We start from the raw sequence: 20,491 nt of genomic DNA, 5'->3' as shown, positions 1-20,491 counted from the left end.
ATGTGATTTCATTCCTAGATAGGCTGGATTTGACAAAATGTAAATACAGGTATAAAACTCCACTTTTAATTCTTTATATAGAATGGTGAAGGAGTATTTTGTCTTTAAATGACTTTTCTATTCAGTTATGATTAGAAGTGAATTTTCCCTAATATATTAAAAAGTGACAAAACTACTGTCTTTTAAGTTGAATTAACTTAATTGATGATAACTGAATAACTATCAAAGGCAGTTCTCAATATTACAGATCAATTCTCTGAGTATGTGCAAAGCATGCTAGGTTCTTCTATACATTTTGGGGTTTTAAGTCTTTCTTTTGTCTCTATGAAATGAAGTCTCTTTGGCTAGTATAATTATTCTCTTCTACCCAACAAAAATGAACTCTAAATTTAAACAGGTATTATTAAATCCCACTGAAATAGGCTTCATGCAGATGTATTCGTTAAAACATCCCTTTATTGACTGTGCACAGTTATTAACAATTCACATTTCACTTTATCTACTGAGTGGAAGAGCATTTATTCTTTCATTAAAAAGTTAAGCCCTCCAGGGCAGCAGCAGGAATGCAAAGCCTTCTTCCTATAAACAGCACTGTCCAGTTCATGTGAAGTGCTTCCATATTAATACAAAAGGGAAAAATAAGTAAGACAAATGGATTTCTACCTCCTTCCATCATCCCCCTCCCTGCCAATATACTCCTCTTATTTTACAAAATGCCCACAAGTAAACAGTTCCCACATGGGTACTTCCATCAATCAGAAGAGGAATGGCAACATTTATGTGGCACCACTGAGTTCAAAACAGCCTTAGGGCTCTGTGAAAAGTGACAAAAGGAGTATGAGGCCATGGTCATTTCCTTAGGAAGATGCATTATGGACAGAGAGGGTAGAAAACCATGAAGGCATTAGTCAGTCTGTAGCACCTTGCTGCTCAAATTTCAGAAGTTGTTTCTCAAGTTTTGAGGTGTTTACTCGATGCTTCATTAGAAACTGGTCATTCAAATGAAAGACAGGAATGTCAAATTTATACTTTTCATACCAAGCAGAATTTTCTGGAAGTGTGATGTCCACCTCCTGTAAAATAAACTGAAGCACAGACAGGCTAAAGCTCTATATTTTAGAGACTAAGAACAATGCAAATTTGTAGTTTCTAATGCTGAGAGGTTTTGGTCATTTGTTTTAGGTCCACTTTGATCTAATGCCCCTAATTTCCAAAATGACTGGTTTCATTATACCATATTCCGTACCTACAGATCTTGCTACTTTTCTGTTACACCTGCTACATTCAGCATCACACTCCTGCTCAGTTCTGATGAAATAAAACACATCCCAGCTGGGGAGCTGCCTAGGAAAGAAGTGTTTTGGTTGTAAGAATGGTAAAGGTGTGATGGTTTGGCTATATGACAACATTTCCATGGAAGTTATGAAATATGATAAAAGAAATGGGGACAAAGGTTTAAAGAAAACATGAATATTGCACCTGCTAGTTAACTTTGACTCATATTAAGAGTCAGAGTAAGAAAATCAGTACTGTTCAGAGAAAAACACTTAGGGGTAATGAGTTTTATGGAAATCAGCACTAAACTCTCTCTCTGAAGAATAGAAAGAAAATTTAAATGAAAAATTATTTAATCTCTTTTCCTAAAAAAAGGATGGAGATAGATATTTTATACCACATACAATATCCATTCCACATTCATAAAAGCCACACTATTACCCTGTTTTTATAAGGCTTGAGTACTTCCTTGGCTTCATCACAGAGTGGGCATGGATCCTATAGGAAGGAAAAAATTAAAGCTGTTAAACCTAAAGAATGATCTTCAGCCTAACCAAAAACCCACAGGTTTTATTTACTTTAAAGGACAGTTTTCTGCCATGTTAATTAGACTGCTTTATTCTCAAAGCTAAACACTACCATAGAATCTTAAAAAAAAAAAAAAAAAGCTACTATTGCTTGATAGGTGAGCTCTCTGCACCTTTTGGTTTTGTGTTTTGATTTTTCTCATATATATATATACATGGATGTGTGGATTTATGATAAATTTAGATGTTTATTATTTGTTTCTCTGATCTATCTACCAGAGGCTCCTTGAGTTGAGGAGCACCTCTGTGGCCTGGCTGCCACCAGCAGAATGGCTTATAGTCTGTTCTGACTGGGAGACGCTGAATTTTGCTGGCCTATTTTTCCTGATCAGTCCGAAGGAATAAACCCCTCATGACACAGTTATTGTTCCATCTTTTAAAATGATGATACCAATTTGTATTAGTTTACCCATTTTCTTGTATAAGTAGTATTAGCAACAGGTATTCTAATGCTAATACTCTACTTGAAAGGCAAGAAGTTTTAGCATCCATTGTTGTTTGTAACAAACTCTTCAACCATACCATGGAAAAGTATGTTGAGAACACTATTGATCATCAGCGGATTTTAAAGGATTCTCAGCCAGTCAGTCTAAGAAAAGGGACTAGCTATAGGTTCTCTTGTAGGAGCTCAAGATAGATACAACATTATTGATGTTTATATAAAATCTACATTTTAACACATCAGGAAGGGATGAGCTACTATGTTAAAAAGAGACCCTTCCTCCAGTTTAACTCACAGCATGGTTTATATAAGGACAGAGATCTTTCTGGGTCTTTTTGGCTCTACTCTCCTGGGTCAGAGAATGAGACTTACCAAATTGTTATTAGCATCAACAACAGATTATAGTTTAAGTCAATCATGCTGAAATTTTCTGACAAAGTATGAAAAAAGTTAACCTAAGACCTTAAAAGCAGAAACAAAACACAAACATACTAATTTTCAAAAATATCAAATGTATTAAGATTTTGCTTTTATATTAAAAATTTCATTAAGATGTCTTTATTATGTGCCTCATGGGTTTGGTACATATATTGAGTTAAATGGACTGTTGGTTTTTGTTGGTTCTATTTTATAAATGTTTTTGACTCTCAACTGTTCGCAAGCTGAAAAACAGTGCAGAACAGTAGGTCAAATGAGTACAATTAGCCTTAGGGATTATTTATTTTTGTGGTTAATTTTCAAATGCATTTGCCATCATAGATTCTCATATGATGAAATAATTTTTATTCCTTAATTCCCAAGAGTGCAATATATATTCATGGATATAAAAAGTAGTACAAATTAAATATTCTCAACAAAAATTCATTCAAAAACACTACTTCAGTTTTGTTATTAGATAACTGCTAGATTTTTTCAAATTGTTAAAATGTTTGAAATCTATTTTAAAAAACTATTAAGAGCCCCTTTTTATTTGAATTGCAGAATTATTCACAAAAGTTGCTTCTATTACTCTGCACTTTCTTTTTTCTTTTTTGTTTTGAGAGAGAAAATTTTTTCATATTTTATTTTTCAGTTTTCAGTGGACACAACTTCTTTATTTTATTTTTATGTGGTGCTGAGGATCGAACCCAGCACCCTGCGCATGCCAGGCGAGCGTACTACCACTTGAGCCACATCCCCAGCCCCATCCGCACTTTCTTTTTTGATTATAAATTGCACAAACTGATGTAAACTAGCAAAAAGAAATCATTAATATTTGGTCATAAATTTCAAGTAGAAAATCTCATTAAAAATTTTAAAACTAACCAGGTGCAATGGTGCATGCCTGTAATTCCATGGTTGGAGAGGCTGAAGCAGGAGGATACCAAGTTTCAGACCAGCCTCAGCAACTTAGAGAGGCCCTAAGCAACTAAGTGAAACCTGCTTTAAAATAAAAAATACAAAGGGCTGGGGATGTAGCTCAGTGGCAATGTGTCTCTGGTTTCTATCCCTAGTACTGGGGGTGGGGGTGGGGTGTAGTATTAGGGATAAGAAAAAGAAATACATTCAATCTTTATTATTCATGAATTCCATATTTGTGAACTTGCCTACTTTCTAAAACTTATTTGAAACCCTCAAATTGATACTTGAAACACTTTTGCAGTTATTTATGTACATGAACATGCAGAGAGTGATAAAAAATTCAAGTTGCCAAAGCACTTGTTATAAACTGAGGTCTAACACAGTAATGCTATGCCTTTTATTAAAATAAAAATATGCCTATTTTCAGAAATACCAAATGTAATAAAAATTTTGCTTTTATATTAAAAACTATACATAAGGTTATATATTTGGTCATTTGAAAAAAATACTATGACCAGGCTCATGGGAACCTAATCCTGTATTTTCTCTAGGAGTAATGATTCAGTATTTGCTAATTCTGTGTTTGTGGTGATTATATAGAATATAACTACCACAAACTGACTTATTTCCAAATGATACTTTTTTTTTTTTTGATACCAGGGACCAAATCCAGTGATGCTTAACCACTGAGTCACATCCTCAACCCTTTTATTTATTTATTATTTTAAATTTTGAGACAGGGTCTTGCTAAGTTGCTTAAAGCCTTACTAAAATTGCAAATGATACATTTTTAAACATAATATAATCTATACTTTTTTAACATAGGGGTCAGATGTCAATTAAATATATTAATTTACTCTCTGATAACTGTGAAGACAATGAAGTGTCTGGGAAGGAAACAGTTACTGCTACTGTGCTGAGAGAGAAATTCCAGCAGGTTTGAAGAGAGTTTATTCCACTGTCTTCCTTTCAGATTTGTCCTGTATTTGTAAATGTACAACTGTATGCACCAAAAATCTTAATATTTTATATTTTTAAAGTAGTAATTTTATTTTTTCACTCTGTACCTTTGTGAATAAGGTCAGCACAGGCAAAGTTGTCTTAGAGGCAGAGAGATTTCTCAAGAAGAGTCCAAAGGAAGATTTAGCAAGTTGCATGCTATTTCCTTGAAACCAGAACATCTTAATTCTGCCAAAAGAAAAATAAACCAGTAAACTTCTGTGCCTTAGATTTTTACCCTTTATAATACAAATAGTTAAGCTGCAAGCTTATGATGGAATTTGAAGGCTTCAGAATTGCTCCTTGGAGTCCAGGAGTGCCCAGATGTTTGGCAAGTCTCCATAATGCCTCAACATTCATTGTATTCCAAACAGAACAGAATGGGGGAAAAAAAATCACATTATGGCTTAGTTGTGTGCCTAGTTGTTTTTTGTAAGTTAATTCCATGAGCTTATTAATTTGAATACAAAATCACCTGCAGATTTTTGCCGGTATCCTGATGATTTCCTAAAATTAGAGGTATCTTGAGATAGTCACAGGGATTGCTTATTTTTTTTAAGGAAACTTTCTTATTCCAATCAGACCTTAAAAACATCTTTTTGGTGCATAGTAATTATATATAACAGGGGGATTCATTGTGACATATTTGTACATGCAACATAACATAATCTGATCAATTTCATTTCACCAAGAGATAGCTTATCTTACTGACAGACAAGCATTCAGCTACCATCACAGTAAGGGAAATAATAAGCAAATGAAAAGCACAAGTCCCCACTAAAGGTGCTGGCTATCTCTTTAGAGATCCATGCTACTCCACTGCAAGAGGTGGGGAAACATAAAACTGTAGTTAAAGGAACTACAGAGGAGAATCAGACTCAGTTAACTTGTCAGAAAAAAGAAAAAATAAATCTCTGCTCAACTCCTTAAGAAGTATTTTAAAAGGAGATTGTTATAATTTTCAATAACTTCATACACAAATGTACTAGTGTTTCTACTGGAGAGATTCCAAGAACAGCTTAATAGCAGCATGTCAAACAGTAGGCTTTGAAGCTCCCTCATCCTGCTTTGCTTGACATAAGACACCCTATTATTTCTAGATATTCTATTGAGACTCCAGCTTTGTCTTTAAAACTACAAATATTATAATTTCACTTTTGAAACACATGTGCACTGTTGGCTTTATCAATATTCCCAAGATGAACTCATTCCTGGGATCACAATTTCTTAACTTCACTTTACTCTAACTTCATCTATCACTTTTCCTTCTCTTCCCTTGGTGAGTTGCAGCTGCAAAAGTTCTCTTCTAGTCCTTGAATACCCAGAGATCATTTTTCATAAGGATTTTTGCACATGCTTCCCCTCTGCATGAAAATCTCCTAAGTGGCTTCTACTCATTTGGCCCGGGTATCCTGTCATCTACTTTGAAAACGTCTTAGTGACCACCTTACCAATGCTAGCCAGTTCATAATTCTCCATCCTCATACCTTGAAATAGCTTTCTTTTGTCCTTTGTTATATAAACTGAATTCTGTTCCCTCTACTACAAGGTGAATTCTGTTAGAGCAGGTTCAAGCCTCTATCTCTAAGCACCCACAATCAACCTGGCATTTAATAAATGCTTAAATATGTGTTTGAATGTTTTAAAAAAGTATTGGAATAAGGTTTCCCCACTCTCACCTTTAACCCTCTTCAATCATTCAGTATGCATAGCAGTTACTATTTAGTCCTACCTTATAACTAAACGTTAATACTCCTCAGGGTGTCCACAAGATTTTGGGCTGAGGTGCTGCAACTGGTTCTAACATCTTCACTGCCACCAGCTTGAATCACCTCCTGATCTGCTCCACAGAGCATGACTGCATTAATTGTTAAACTTTACTGGCAATCAGACTCCTGAGTGTAAGATTAGCTTTAAACTCATTTCAAACAGAATGATATGACTTTAGAGAAAACCACTAACCTATATCAAACTATGGTAAAGACCACAGGGGAAAAAAAATCAGATAATGATCCACGACAACAGTAATTTTGCCTTCACTGTTAAGGCTTTCTTACTCTTCTAGTTTTAGCAGATCACTTGGCTAACTAACTGGTCTTGATAATGCATAAAAAAAGGAATGTGATAAGAATTTTGCAAGGATGTGCTATCCAGAGTTACTCCAAGATGGAAAGTGGATCTAAACAATTTCCAATATTCTGTTCTACTTTCAACTAAATGTTAAGCCCTGGTATCAACATTCTCTGTAAATTCAGCAAAATCAACAACTCCAATAAGTAAGTGTTGTTGGAGACACAGCTTCTAAAAACAGCCTTTGTCTACACAGGACATAAATGAAGAGGAAAAAATAGAATATTAGCCATGTTCATATTATGTAGAAATTTCTAAGTCACTGGACTTGGAAAGCTCTATGTCACCAGTGGCATGCTGGATATAGTGTCAAAGAAGTTATACAATATATGAAGAAGAAATAAAATAGGAAATTAACCTTATAAAAGACAGAAACACAGCCTTTGAAAATCAGAAGGATCTGGTCATCTATGGTGGTGACCTAAGACTAATAATCAGAATGGTGAACTAGCTACATGCTTTTAGTGGAGGGACTGAAGATTTATTGATGTATGGCCAGTAAGGGAAGTAAAACTTATTGCTTTCACCTAGCTGAGTTGAGGCTGAGGTGTTAAGGCTTTAAAAAAATTCACATGCACAATGAAAATCTGCTTCAGTATTTCCAACATGACAAAACACAGCATGTGGTCTTGGTTGCACCCAAGACAAATAAAACCTGTCATAGTAAACAGAGTTGCTATTCATTCCAGATTTGCTTGAATATTTGTTAAACCAACACAGAGAGCTAAGTCAAGTCTTCAGCGATGCTACAACCATTCTGTATACAACTCCCTCTTTTTTCCAATTATTCTCCATTTCTATTTTTTATGCATTTTTAATCATCAAATCCTAAAACATTCGTTTATCAGGAAAGGTATCCATGCTATGCAATTTTACAACCTGCGTATTTTTTAAATGCTCAAGGCATATTCATTTTACTATAGCGTTCAATTGACTTATTTCTTTGGAAGTATCATATTATAAAACTATATTAGAATCTGATATAAAGGAAAAAACTCCCTATCCCTCTCTTAGGCAGACAGTAAGGCTAAAATTCCTTAATTTGTGGAGTCCACTTTGTATTAGAAAAAATAAAATGCAACATGACACACTTCCGTAGGAACTCTTTAATTATCTTCTTAGAACATCTTACTAAAAAACTGTCAACCCTAACACCACTGCTGTCAATGTCACATTCACCATATAGAGCCTTCTTGAAGTAAAATCTTAGTATGGGTTACTTTGTCAATGTGACATTTTCACTAGTTCAATTATTTTTGAACGGTATCTTAGTACTATTAAAAAAATCCCAAGGGGCTGGAGTTGTGACTCAGTGGTACACTGCTTGCCTGGTATGCATGAGACCCTGGGTTCAATCCTCAGCACTGCATATAAAAAAATAAATAAAATTAAAAAGATCCATTGACAACTAAAAAAAATTAAAAATTAAAAAATCATGAAAAGTGGTTTCTGCTTATTAGTTCATGGCAGAGAAAACAACTTTTTTGATTATGTCATTGAATTTAGTCATGAAATATGTGTCCTTATTACACAGACACACAATTTTATCCTTTGTATTTTGTTATATGTCTCTGTGATATGAGCAAAAAGAGCTGTGTTCATAATATCAAAGAGGTACAATTGGGTCACCTTTGTCACAGACTTACAAAAAAAAAAAAAAGAAGAAGAAGCAAAAGGTATAAGATTAGATTTAGAATGTGCTTAAAACAAATTCCACAGCCTAACAATAAAGATGGTGACTCCTGCTGTTTCAAGTCCAGTGCTGCTCAGAGGTATAGATCCCACTAAAAGAGAAAGGGAATGCTGGCCTTTCAACAAAACTCAGGCTGACTTCAGTGGTCTTTATGGTAGAATCAAACACAATATTAGGGAGGGAGTCGACTGGACAGCCCTCCTTGAAACAAGATAGGGAAGATAACTTAACTTTATAGCAATTTCCCTGCAAAGCACTGAAGGGCATACCATTAAAGCAACGATTACAGTACAGAAAGAAGCCAGGGTTGTTTGAACCTTTATTAAGGATTATTCATTTCTTGCATGAGGAGCTGCCCAGGCTATGGCTGCACATCATTTATGCAGGGCTCCTGGATTTTTCTAACACTGTGTGTATCTGATTAGGAGGGAAACAACATTGTTCTCGCTTGAGTAGAGAAACTGACCTTCACTGACCAGAATTTTATTCATACAAAGAGTCTTTGGCACACCAAAGCTCCAAGCTCACATGATCCTTCATCAGCAAGCTGCAGTGTTAATTCATGTGCAAAATCAAAAAGTCTACATAAACCCAGGTACCGCCTTGGTTATTAACAGATAATGCTGGAGCTTCTTCACAAGAGTATAATGTACATTTAATGTTGAGCTGACATTAACCACATACTATTACCATAGCTCTTGCTGAACCTGTGTTCCATAAAGAGAGCTCAGGGCTTCTGTTTAGTCATTTGTGCCATATGAGAAGTTAAGTGCTCCAATTCACATTCATTATCATCTAAATATAACATTCCTATTTTTCCTGGAATGAACAGAAACAGACACTGATACACACCTCTTTGGGGGAACAAATCCCATTATTTTGGATCACAAGAAGTTTATGTAATGAAGTGAGGTTCTCTAAAGGGACTCCTCTGGATCATGGGTCTCTACCTAATTCAGGAAAATAGGGACAAATGCCTCTCCAGTGTTACTGGATTTCTGATCAGTCATGTCTGTCTGACCCTCATTTCCTCCTGAACAAGTGGCAGTCTACACTGGGATTTTGGGTACAAGGACAAGAGAGAGAGAGAGAGAGTGTATGGCCCTTGTGAAGCCAAGAGTGACAAGGAAAGGCACTATATAAACAAAAATCCAAAACTGAAAACTGAACAGCTACTGTGAGGTGTCAATTCCAGGGGGCTAAAATGGGGGTGGAAATGAGGGTACAGAACAGAAAATATGGAATGGGTGTGGGGGGGTAAAGCTCCAACTTGAAATGGGGCCCTAATTCACCTGGCCAGGGAAACTACTAAGAAGGTGGTGCCAATTCAGATAAGATGTTGCAACAAAGATCCTGAGCTAACTATCCACCTGTGGGTCTGTTGCACATGGCATCCTGTTCAGCTTTGTTCTGATTAGGCAATCTGGATATCTGCTTTGCTTCTATACAACACAGTAAACCCAAATAGGCCTATTTCATGACCCAGGCCTGGGTAAGCAAGGAGTAGCTCCTTATACCACACTCCCTCCCTGCAGTTTCTATGTCCAGATCTCAGTGCCAACAGTTTCTCCACACAGGGAACTAGAGAACTAGTAGAGAATCAGAGTCCAGAAAGGACTGACTGATCACATGAGTGCCCACAGACAAAACCCTTTTAATTTCCCTTCAAATTATTATCATGACCATGGGATTTCCAAGGATCTGGATGTCTCTATTCCACTGTTTGGACTCAATGGGTGCTACATTCATTTGTATTCACGCACATCCAATTTGCAAGTACTCTGTGAAAAAGTTCTTTAGCTGTTTGAAGTGTGGGTTCTGCCTATCCAATAAATTGATTTCACTAAAAACATATGACATTTATGTGTCCACCATTTAATATATGCATACTGCCTTTACCTCCTTCTAATTCTCTGTAAAACTAAGTAAGCCATTAATTTTTTTTTCTGTCCTGCTTGTTGTTTAGTCAATCTCTTTCCTTCCTAAAGTTCTTGAGTAGTCAACTTCACACACTAGATATGAGCAACAAGAATTCTAGCTGTATTTTAGTGGGTTGAAGAGAAGGGAGTTAAATTTTTAAATGAAACAAGAAATTTTGATAGGCTTCTCAGTAATCAGAAAACTAATGATATCATTTATTCATTTATTCTACAAGTGAAGAGGGAAAAAAGGATTGAGAGTGAATAAGAGAATCCTCACCCATGAAGAGTTAAAAAATCTGGTTGGAAGGTAAGACATGTACCAATATACAGGTAAATTATAAAAACAGGAAACTAACAACAGGGACATATAAAAGGTGATTTTAAATGCCATAAGAGAATGGGAAAGAAGAGTACAATGGGTTGAGACTGGAAGTGGTTTCACAAAAGAAAGATTTTAAATCATTTAGGATTTGGATATACAGATAAAAGGAAAAGCATTTCAAATTTAGGGATAGATACAAAGGTGTTGAGGTAGGAATGCCATGGCTATTGAATGGGGAAAGCTAAATGGAGATCAGTTTGATAATCCAGGTGTGGGATGAGGGTCACTGATGTATTCGTTCATTTAACAATTACCTACATTTCTCCGTGTACCAGATACTATTATAGGTGCTGGTGTATGTACAGTGGTGAACAAGAAAGCCAGACACCTTGCCCTCGTGAGGTGCACATTCTAGCAAAGAGACGCCTATGAGTCTAATTATGTCTTACCGTGTCAGACAGTGAGGTGTACAGGAAGGAGATTCAAATGTGATAGTGACTAAGGGAGGTTCTTTAAATAAGGTATTCTCTGTGCAGATATAGTTCGAACCAAAACTAAAGGATGAGACAGTGTAAAGATCTGAAAGAGGAATATTTCAGGAAGAGGAAATAGTAAGTGAAGAGCAAAGATGGAATCAGAGACCTAGTTAACAGGTGACTACAGTAGTTTGAGAGAGGATGGTGGCATGGACTAGAATAAGATGCCGGCAAGGCTAGTTTTATTTATAAAGTGTTTCTAGAAAGAGGGAATGGTTCATTTTCAAACAGAGTGATGAAGACTTGCCCAGAATAGGGGCAAAGAAATAACCTACACCATCCAGAAGAGATATGTCCAATGTGGCTCCAAAGGAGTTAATTCTTCCAATAAATGCCTACCTCTAAAACAAACTATCTTGACTGGTTCTTGCCTAGTCTAACATCTTAACTAAAGAGAGAGATTTCGGGTAGGGATAGCGATAGTGAGTTGGGGGAGAAGAGTGAAGGCAAAAGTTGACTGAGTACCTTAAAAAGGGATTAAAAAATGTAAAAACCTTTGCGTAAGTCATAAAACAAAATGGAGAAGTAAGACTACTGGTTAATAAATCATTCTAAGGCATTTTATGAATAACAATAATAATGATAATGATTCTACTAAAAGAAATGTGCTTTTATTGGCCTCAAATGGAAAACTTAAATCTCAGAAATCACAGCAGTCTCAGAAATGGGGAATTATAAAACTGAAAATATTTCTAACAGAAATGGCTGAAAAATTGATTGTAAGCATTACTTAAGTATGAAACTCTCAGATATGACATGAATGATGAAAGATCCAATATGTTTATCTGCTATTAAGGAAGTCACTAAATCTAGGTAAGACTGACCAGCTAATATCTTGGTATGAGGTATTGGCTTAGTTCACTCAGGTTTCACAAAATATCAAAACAGCACACTGAAATTGAACTTTTCAGGAATCAAAGTTTACCCCAATAGCTTTTAAAACAAAGGCCAGTCCCTTTCCACTTGCTCTTTTCTAGTATTTGCCTTTATTTTTTTCAAATACGGAAAAATTCAGAATCTTACTACTTTACCAATGTTATTCTTGATCCATGAATGTCAAAACAGAAGCTGCCTATGTAATGGTAAAGTTGGACTTTATTAATACCTTTAAATATAATTTGTCCCAAGCGGTACTAAATAAACTATCTAGAAGGGTCAAAATAATGTAAATGAACATCGTTCCTGCTAACTCATCAGTCAGAGAAAGTAAGCATAAATGGTATAATACTTCATTTAGAACTTTAAAGTTATTCTTCACGTGCCATTTCAGTTGGAATTCTACATTTGAGTTCTCTGAATGCACTTTTAAGGTGATGATTACATAAATATATACCTCATAGAGAAAGGTAACTGACACTAGCTAATTAGGAGACATTGGGCAAATCCTCAATGTTTTCTTTTTTTTTTGGAGGGGGTGTACCAGGGATTGAACTCAGGGGCACTCGCCAACTGAGCTACATCCCCACCCAATATTGTATTATTTTTAGAGACAGGGTCTCACTGAGTTGCTTAGCATCTTGCTTTTGCTGAGGCTGGCTTTGGACTCACAAATCCTCAACTCTTTAGCCTTAGTCTCATCAACTGTAAAATGAAAATTCTACCATTTGTTCTCCCATTTTTCAGAGACCCAGAGGAACTATGCCCTCAGGCTTTGGGTGTCAAACTTCTTCCTGATCTGAGAAGACAAAATCTCATGCTGAAGAAACTCCATGGCAAAAGTCTATGACTGCATAAGGCCTTGAACAGAGTATCTGAAGTAGTCTGAAGGAAACTAAAATACTTGGCCCTTTAAAAGAGAACCAAAATTACTTACAGATCCAGGGAGATGTAAAGGCATTTTTTTTCATTGCCCACTCTTTTTTCATTCTTCAATCATAACTGGGAATCCCTGGTGTCAGAAAAGACTGTCAGGAAATGGGGGAGGGGACATTAGAGTACCTGGGCACCCATCTTGAAACTATCTAAGCACCTGAGATAGAAAAGCTTTCTATAAAAAGAATGCATTTTCCTCTCTTACTATTAGATAAATTTTAATGAATTTTTTAAATGACAGATGCTCTTTACCTTGGTATTCTCTTCCATGCAAATGTGGAGTGGAAAGGGAGAGGAATCTTCAGTGTAAGTAAGAGTTTGTTTTAGGATTTTCAGACCTTAGCAGCCACTCTTTCCAGATTGTTGCTTCAGAAGAGTCTACTTGTTAATGGGTTGGTTCACATGACAATGTCAGAGAAAGGTTTCCAAGAAAACATTCAGCTGAGAAAAATAAAATGATGATGCTAATCAAGAACAGTAATGTATTCTCATGATACACTCCCTCTAATACCCAAGAGTTCAAAGAGCACTCTGGACTAATTTATGTTAACACATCTTTAACACAGAGGCCCCACCTCCATCCTCAACCCTAAAGGTACTGACTCAGCAACTGGTCAAGAGCCAGAGAAGCATATTCCAAATTCAAAGTGTGAAACAATGTTCAGTTCAATTATGACATAATGGCTGCAAAGCTGTTCCTGAAAGCCAAGAAAACCTGAATAATGTGGTTGGGTTATATCATATATGAAAGCTTAATAGAGTTTAAAAACCAATTTTAAAATTCCTTCATTCCATAAAGATAGCATTAAGATGAGGGCAAAATCATCTAGTTCAAGGAATGGGAACAAAGTGCATAGGAATTATTCAGACTCCTTTTTACATTATCCTTCTTAACCAACATGACCAATTACCTTTGAAGATATCTCTGATATTTCATACTGACCCAGAAAGAAGGTAATTTTATTAAACATCTTAGTTTTATTGTCTCCAGCTTCTAATACTAGTTTCCTTGTTATTGAAAAGCACATAAACTCAATCCTAAAAACTGTTTTCAATTCAAAATCCATCTACTCAGGCAGTGTCATCCATTTGTCACTAATATTCTACCCATTTCCATTGCTTCTTGATGAAGAGGTAATGTTATCCTTATGACTACAAAAGACCTGAAAGATATTTCATTAATTTCTAGCCATTATGTTGCAAATGGTTTTGGACATATAAAATGTTAAATATACATTCCACTGAACTTGTGATATCAACAAGACCTAGGCTCACAGAAGTATAATGCCAAATGTGAACACTGGGAATCATCCACTCCTGAGATCAGGCCCTGATGAGATTCTACAATCTTCTAAGTCCTATTCAACTCTTTAACAGTCACCATTGATGGAATATTTCAATATTTTAGAACTGGGAAATGTCTTTGGAAATTCTGCTTGCTTTATGGATAAGACTTGTTTAACCAAATCTTTCATACAATCTTTCTTCATTTCTTTCTATTTTCTCCTTGAACAATGACATATTTTTATATATATAATAAGACCAACATAAAATTTCAGAACTAGAAGATAACTCTAAGTTCAGCCCCCTTTCTTCTAAAAATCTCTAAAAGCCTTATATATTAATTCTCAGTGTATATCAAGTAACAGACACTAAGTTTTGTTTAAGGCTTATTTTAAGGTTGGAAAGAATAAGACTCAGTTTCAGATGGAAAAATTCTTTTACCATAGAATGAGGTTCTGATCTCTAACTCTTAAGAAGATCCACATTAATTTCATTTCAGACCTGGAGAAACAGCCTAATTTAGATCTCTTTTTTCCAGGCATATGTCTCAAATTGCCTCATCTGACTGAATTTCTATTAAGTAACAGTATCCTTTTTTTTTTTTTGACTGAATACAAAGATTATGTTTTAAGAAGAGTTTTTTAAAAAATCATATAATTCAATGTCATGTCCTTTCCTTCTGACTAAGCTAAAAACCATTTCCCTATTATTTCATTATTAATATGAAAAAATACTGAACAATTGGAGGAAGTTCATTTGTTTACAGTTGCAACATTAATTTCTGCTGCAATTTCATTGGCAACCGAAGGAAGCAACGTTTAACCCATGACTACCCTTTTACCACAGAAAATGCTGTCAACTTTGAACTATTTGTAATGTTGTTAATAAAGGAGAAAAGACAAGTGTGACTTTTTCTTAATATTATTTAAGAAATCCAGATTTAAAATAGTGGTTAAATATAAGTGTTCTACTCTTTTTTTTCCTCTTATTTATTTTATTGGTTGTTCAAAACATTACAAAGATTGCAGAATCACATCGGTTACACATCCACATTTTTACATACTGCCATATTGGTAACTGTTGTATTCTGCTACCTTTCCTATCCTCTACTATCCCCCCCCTCCCCTCCCATCTTCTCTCTCTACCCCATCTACTGTAATTCATTTCTCTCCTTGTTTTTTTTTTTCCCCATTCCCCTCACAACCTCTTATATGTAATTTTATATATCATTGAGGGTCTCCTTCCATTTCCATGCAATTTCCCTTTTCTCTCCCTTTCCCTCCCACCTCATGTCTCTGTTTAATGTTAATCTTTTCCTCCTGCTCTTCCTCCCTGCTCTGTTCTTAGTTGCTCTCATTATATCAAAGAAGACATTTGGCATTTGTTTTTTAGGGATTGGCTAGCTTCACTTAGCATAATCTGCTCTAGTGCCATCCATTTTCCTGCAAATTCCATGATTTTGTCCTTTTTAGTGCTGCGTAGTACTCCATTGTGTATAAATGCCATATATTTTTTTTTTTTATCCATTCATCTATTGAAGGGCATCTGGGTTGGTTCCACAGTCTAGCTATTGTGAATTGTGCTGCTATGAACATCGATGTGGCAGTATCCCTGTAGTACGCTCTTTTAAGGTCTTCAGGGAATAGTCCGAGAAGGGCAATAGCTGGGTCAAATGGTGGTTCCATTCCCAGCTTTCCCAGGAATCTCCATACTGCTTTCCAAATTGGCCGCACCAATTTGCAGTCCCACCAGCAGTGTACAAGTGTACCCTTTTCCCCACATCCTCGCCAGCACTTGTTGTTGTTTGACTTCATAATGGCTGTCAATCTTACTGGAGTGAGATGGTATCTTAGGGTGGTTTTGATTTGCATTTCTCTGACTGCTAGAGATGGTGAGCATTTTTTCATGTACTTGTTGATTGATTGTATGTCCTCCTCTGAGAAGTGTCTGTTCAGGTCTTTGGAAAACCACCCCATTCACAATATCCTCAAAAAAAAAAAAAATACTTGGGAATCAACCTAACAAAAGAGGTGAAAGATTTATACAATGAAAACTACAGAACCCTAAAGAGAGAAATAAAAGAAGATCTCAGAAGATGGAAAAATATACCCTGTTCATGGATAGGCAGAACTAACATCATCAAAATGGTGATATTACCAAAAGTTCTCTATAGATTCAATGCAATACCAATCAAAATCCCAACAGCATTTCTTATAGAAATAGATAAAGCAATCATGAAATTCACATGGAAAAATAAAAGACCCAGAATAGCAAAAGCAATTTTAAGCAGGAAGTGTGAATCAGGAGGTGTAGTGATACCAGATTTCAAACTGTAGTACAGAGCAATAGTAACAAAAACAGCATGGTACTGGTACCAAAACAGGCGGGTGGACCAATGGTATAGAATAGAGGACACAGAAACCAATCCACAAAATTACAACTACCTTATATTCGATAAAGGGGCTAAAAGCATGCAATGGAGGAAGGATAGCATTTTCAACAAATAGTGCTGGGAAAACTGGAAATCCACATGCAACAAAATGAAACTGAATCCCCTTCTCGTGCCATGCACAAAAGTTAACTCAAAATGGATCAAGGACCTTGATATCAAATCAGAGACTATGCTTCTGATAGAAGAAAAGTTTGGCTCCGATCTACATATTGTGGGATCGGGCTCCAAATTCCTTAATAGGACACCCATAGCACAAGAGTTAATAACAAGAATCAACAAATGGGACTTACTTAAACTAAAAAGTTTTTTCTCAGCAAGAGAAACAATAAGAGAGGTAAACAGGGAGCCTACATCATGGGAACAAATTTTTACTCCTCACACTTCAGATAGAGCCCTAATATCCAGTGTTCTACTCTTAATGCAGAGCCAAAGCAAAATACTGGTGCTGTATGTAATTTAGTGTACCTTCATGGATACACTTCACACATTTGCCAAATAGGTGTTTTAGTTAAGAGTTGAGCATGGCAGGCCTGGAGGGAGTGTGGAGACAGGGCTGGTGAGGCCTTTCAGTTTGTATATGCCATTCAACACAACAAAGGCTCCACAAGTGGCCAGGCAGAAATCCTTGGAAGGCAGTCTGGTAACCATGTGTAGATTCTCAAATATGCCCTTCGCTGCTCCAAGCTGTTAATCAAAGCATTACTTTTATCCAGTAAACTTTGAAAAGGAGACTATTATTTCATATTCTTGTTATACCATCCTAGTGATGTTTTCATGCCCCTTATAGATTCAGCTTCCCTTCTGGGACACTGCCCTTTCATTTCTATAGCAATGTAGTGTTTGCAATGTGCCACGCATTATGCCAGGTACTACAAATATAAGCAATTAAAATATTGTCCCTGTCCTTAAAGAACTCATACCTTGGGCAGAGAAAAGATGGATAATACAATACCACAGTCACGAAGGCTATAGCAATAAAATGGCTGTTACTTGATTTTACTGGTTTCTATGGTTTAGATATGATTTGAGTATACTCCTCAAAGATTCATGTGCTGAAAGATTTGTCCCCAGTGTGGCAGTGTTGAGGTGGCTGAATCTTTAAGAGGTTTTGTCTAGTGGAAGGTAATCCATAGGGATTGAGGATTGCCCTCAAAAGGGATTAATGTTGGTCTCTTAGAGTGAATTAGTTCTTTTGAGAGCAGGTATTATAAAAGCAAGGTCACCCCACGTTTTGCCCCTTTAGCACATGTCCATTTTCCTTTCTGTTTCTCCACCATGCTGTGACTTGGCTGAAGGCCCTTGCTAGGACCACACTGACATAGTGTTTGGATCTTCCGGATATGAGAATTATAAATCAGATAAACCTTTTCACTCTATAAATTATCCAGCTTAAGGTATTTTGCTATAGCAACAGAAGAAAGAATAAGATACTAATGAAATGTTCTGAAATTCTTGAAGATGGATACTTTCTAGAAACATAGATCCTTTGAACTTTGCCTCCATCTTTATAAGTTAATTCTTAATTAAGAATTGGAATAAAAAGAGTAGTGTTTTCACCCCTGTGTCTATACTGGAATAGTGAGTTAGAGATATGGAATCATATACCTATGCTAAACTGAGTTACAACTTTTTTTTTGCATATTCTTTTCCAAATGAGTTTGTCCTTAGAATTTGCTATGTGATAAAAAGGGAATGATTGTGGATACTCACGCAGTCCTTGCTACCTGTGTAGCTAAACATACCTGACACAGATGGTTTCTCCCCTTCAAAATAATTGCAAACAAGATTAAAATCGCATTCAGGGGCTATTCCAGCTGGCTTTTGGCTTCTTCCGATGTATGCCCTGAATAAAGCAGTGGCAAAAATTAGATTTAAAATAAAAAACTTACTACATATACTAGAGCACTTCAAGGTCTTGCTATGTTTGAAACCCCAAGCCCTAGTATTAGAGTGACTGAATGTATCAGCCAGCTCAAGTATATACAAGTTATGAAATACAAAATTTTTAATTAAAAAACAAACTTATTTTGAAGGCACTGCCTCTAGGTACTTCAGAGTATGAATATAGCCAGGCATCTGGAACAAGACAGAAACATAATCCAATAAATTTAAAGTTGGAAAATTCTCATTTATATTACAGGTTAATAGTCCATCTAAATAAAACTATATAATGATATATTCCTCTGGTAAGAAAACAAAAATATTGGTCCTTTCTTGGCAAATGGCTATTACCAGAAAGCTGGGAAGAAAGAAAATCTGGAATGTGCCTAAAGCACCAACCTCACAAATCTTAATTTTTACAACTGGGCCTTTCTGGTTCCACACAATTCCTTAGTAGAGCAGGACCTAGGTTACTAGGCTATAACATTTCACACAGAACCATGATTAGTTCTGCCTTGTCCTAGTGTTACAATAATCATTCAGTGTTGCCGGGGTTCACTTATTTCTCCAAGTTTTAAATCTGTTATTTACCTATAAGGCATCTCAATGTATATGGTTCTGAATATCGGTAGAGAACTTCAATTGCATTTTACAAGCTATTCCACAGATTATTACTAACTGAGAAGACTGTGGCCTCTATAGCCACTACAGTTTGCTCACTGACACACAGCTCGAGTTACTAGTTAACCAAGTGTGTAGTTTTGGGAAGCCTGGCTTTTTGTTGGGAAATGTTCTTGAGAAGCTGAGAATTTGGGGGTCATGCTGGCCATATTAAAATATAAAGTACTAAGTAAACACTATCTGTTTAGAAACCAGAATAAAGATCACCCAGGCAGAAAATTCTTTGCTAAAGACAGCCCTAGAAACAATCACATGCTTATTCATGTTAGTAACAATTTAGTGGGGACTTTTCTACCCTTCGACTTATTAAAAAATTGTATGAGCTGATATTTGTCAGGGGTGACTGACAAGGCTAAACATTTGCTGGGAATTGTACAGTCGCTGATTTATTCTCTCATTGTGTCGTGCCCAGAAGACTGCTTCTGCCCAGTAAAGCAGAGAAAGGGTGCAGGCAGCTGATCCAGAGAGCCCTAGCTCTCGAAATGTTCTTTCCTGCACTTTTCAACCTTTTCACCCCAATTAAAGGTCAATATGGCTGCTCAAAAATATTTATTTAAAGGCAGTCATCTCAGCAGGCTGCCAAGTGTGATTATATTGCCACTTCATAGAATTCAATTAAACCCGGGACTGGGGCATCTGTGAATCACTGGAAGCATTGAGTTGTTTTCTGCCTTCTCTTAAAAAAGTTGCCTTTTCCCCGCCGTCATTTATTCATTTCCCAGAGCGCCATCACAACACACACACAAGCACGCTTGTAATCTCTCTCGGTGGTTCATGGACTTATAGCTCCCGGCTTAATTAAATTCCCTCTAACGACAATCGAAATTGTCAGCGTACGGCACAGCAAACGGCTCACGGGCCTCCCTCTGCGGCCGGCGCGCGGGCTCCGAACCGCAGTCCCGCCAGCGCACGCCGCCGGCTCCCGGGCGCAGACACCCACCTCAGCCTCGCGCAGCCTGCGTCGCCGCTTCCGCCCGAGCTGGCGCTTCCGCCCGCGCCGGCCCCAGCGCCCCGCACTTCCGCCCCGCGCCCGCCGCCCTGCCGGCGGGTCTCGCTTATCTCGGATCCGGCCCGGTCTCCGCTCACAGGGAAAGTGGCGCCTGAGCTTGAAATGAAAATCCACGGAAAAGTGAC

The 20,491-nt window shown here is 36.7% G+C and overlaps 1 protein-coding gene across 2 annotated transcripts; it reads right to left on the bottom strand.

Moving 5' to 3' along the window:
• Positions 1-544: 544 nt before the first annotated feature.
• C1H5orf63 (chromosome 1 C5orf63 homolog) lies at positions 545-20,283 on the bottom strand. Of its 2 annotated transcripts, XM_077796826.1 has the most exons (7): positions 20,195-20,283; positions 18,538-18,638; positions 13,312-13,500; positions 4,713-4,833; positions 1,717-1,773; positions 1,247-1,340; positions 940-1,085 (listed from the first exon to the last, which is right to left on the bottom strand). In XM_077796826.1, the coding sequence occupies exons 4-7, from the start codon at positions 4,824-4,826 to the stop codon at positions 1,033-1,035; spliced, it is 318 nt and encodes a 105-aa protein (XP_077652952.1). In that variant the 5' UTR covers positions 4,827-4,833; positions 13,312-13,500; positions 18,538-18,638; positions 20,195-20,283; the 3' UTR covers positions 940-1,032. The 2 variants fall into 2 exon arrangements, with proteins under 2 accessions (XP_026269616.2, XP_077652952.1); XM_026413831.2 differs by lacking the exon at positions 1,247-1,340 and having other exon boundaries at positions 545-1,085.
• Between the last annotated feature and the right edge of the window lie 208 nt (positions 20,284-20,491).

The sequence above is a fragment of the Urocitellus parryii genome, chromosome 1 (assembly GCF_045843805.1).
Source record: "Urocitellus parryii isolate mUroPar1 chromosome 1, mUroPar1.hap1, whole genome shotgun sequence".
Classification (NCBI taxonomy): domain Eukaryota; kingdom Metazoa; phylum Chordata; class Mammalia; order Rodentia; family Sciuridae; genus Urocitellus; species Urocitellus parryii.
This window is presented reverse-complemented; position numbering and strand designations above follow the sequence as displayed.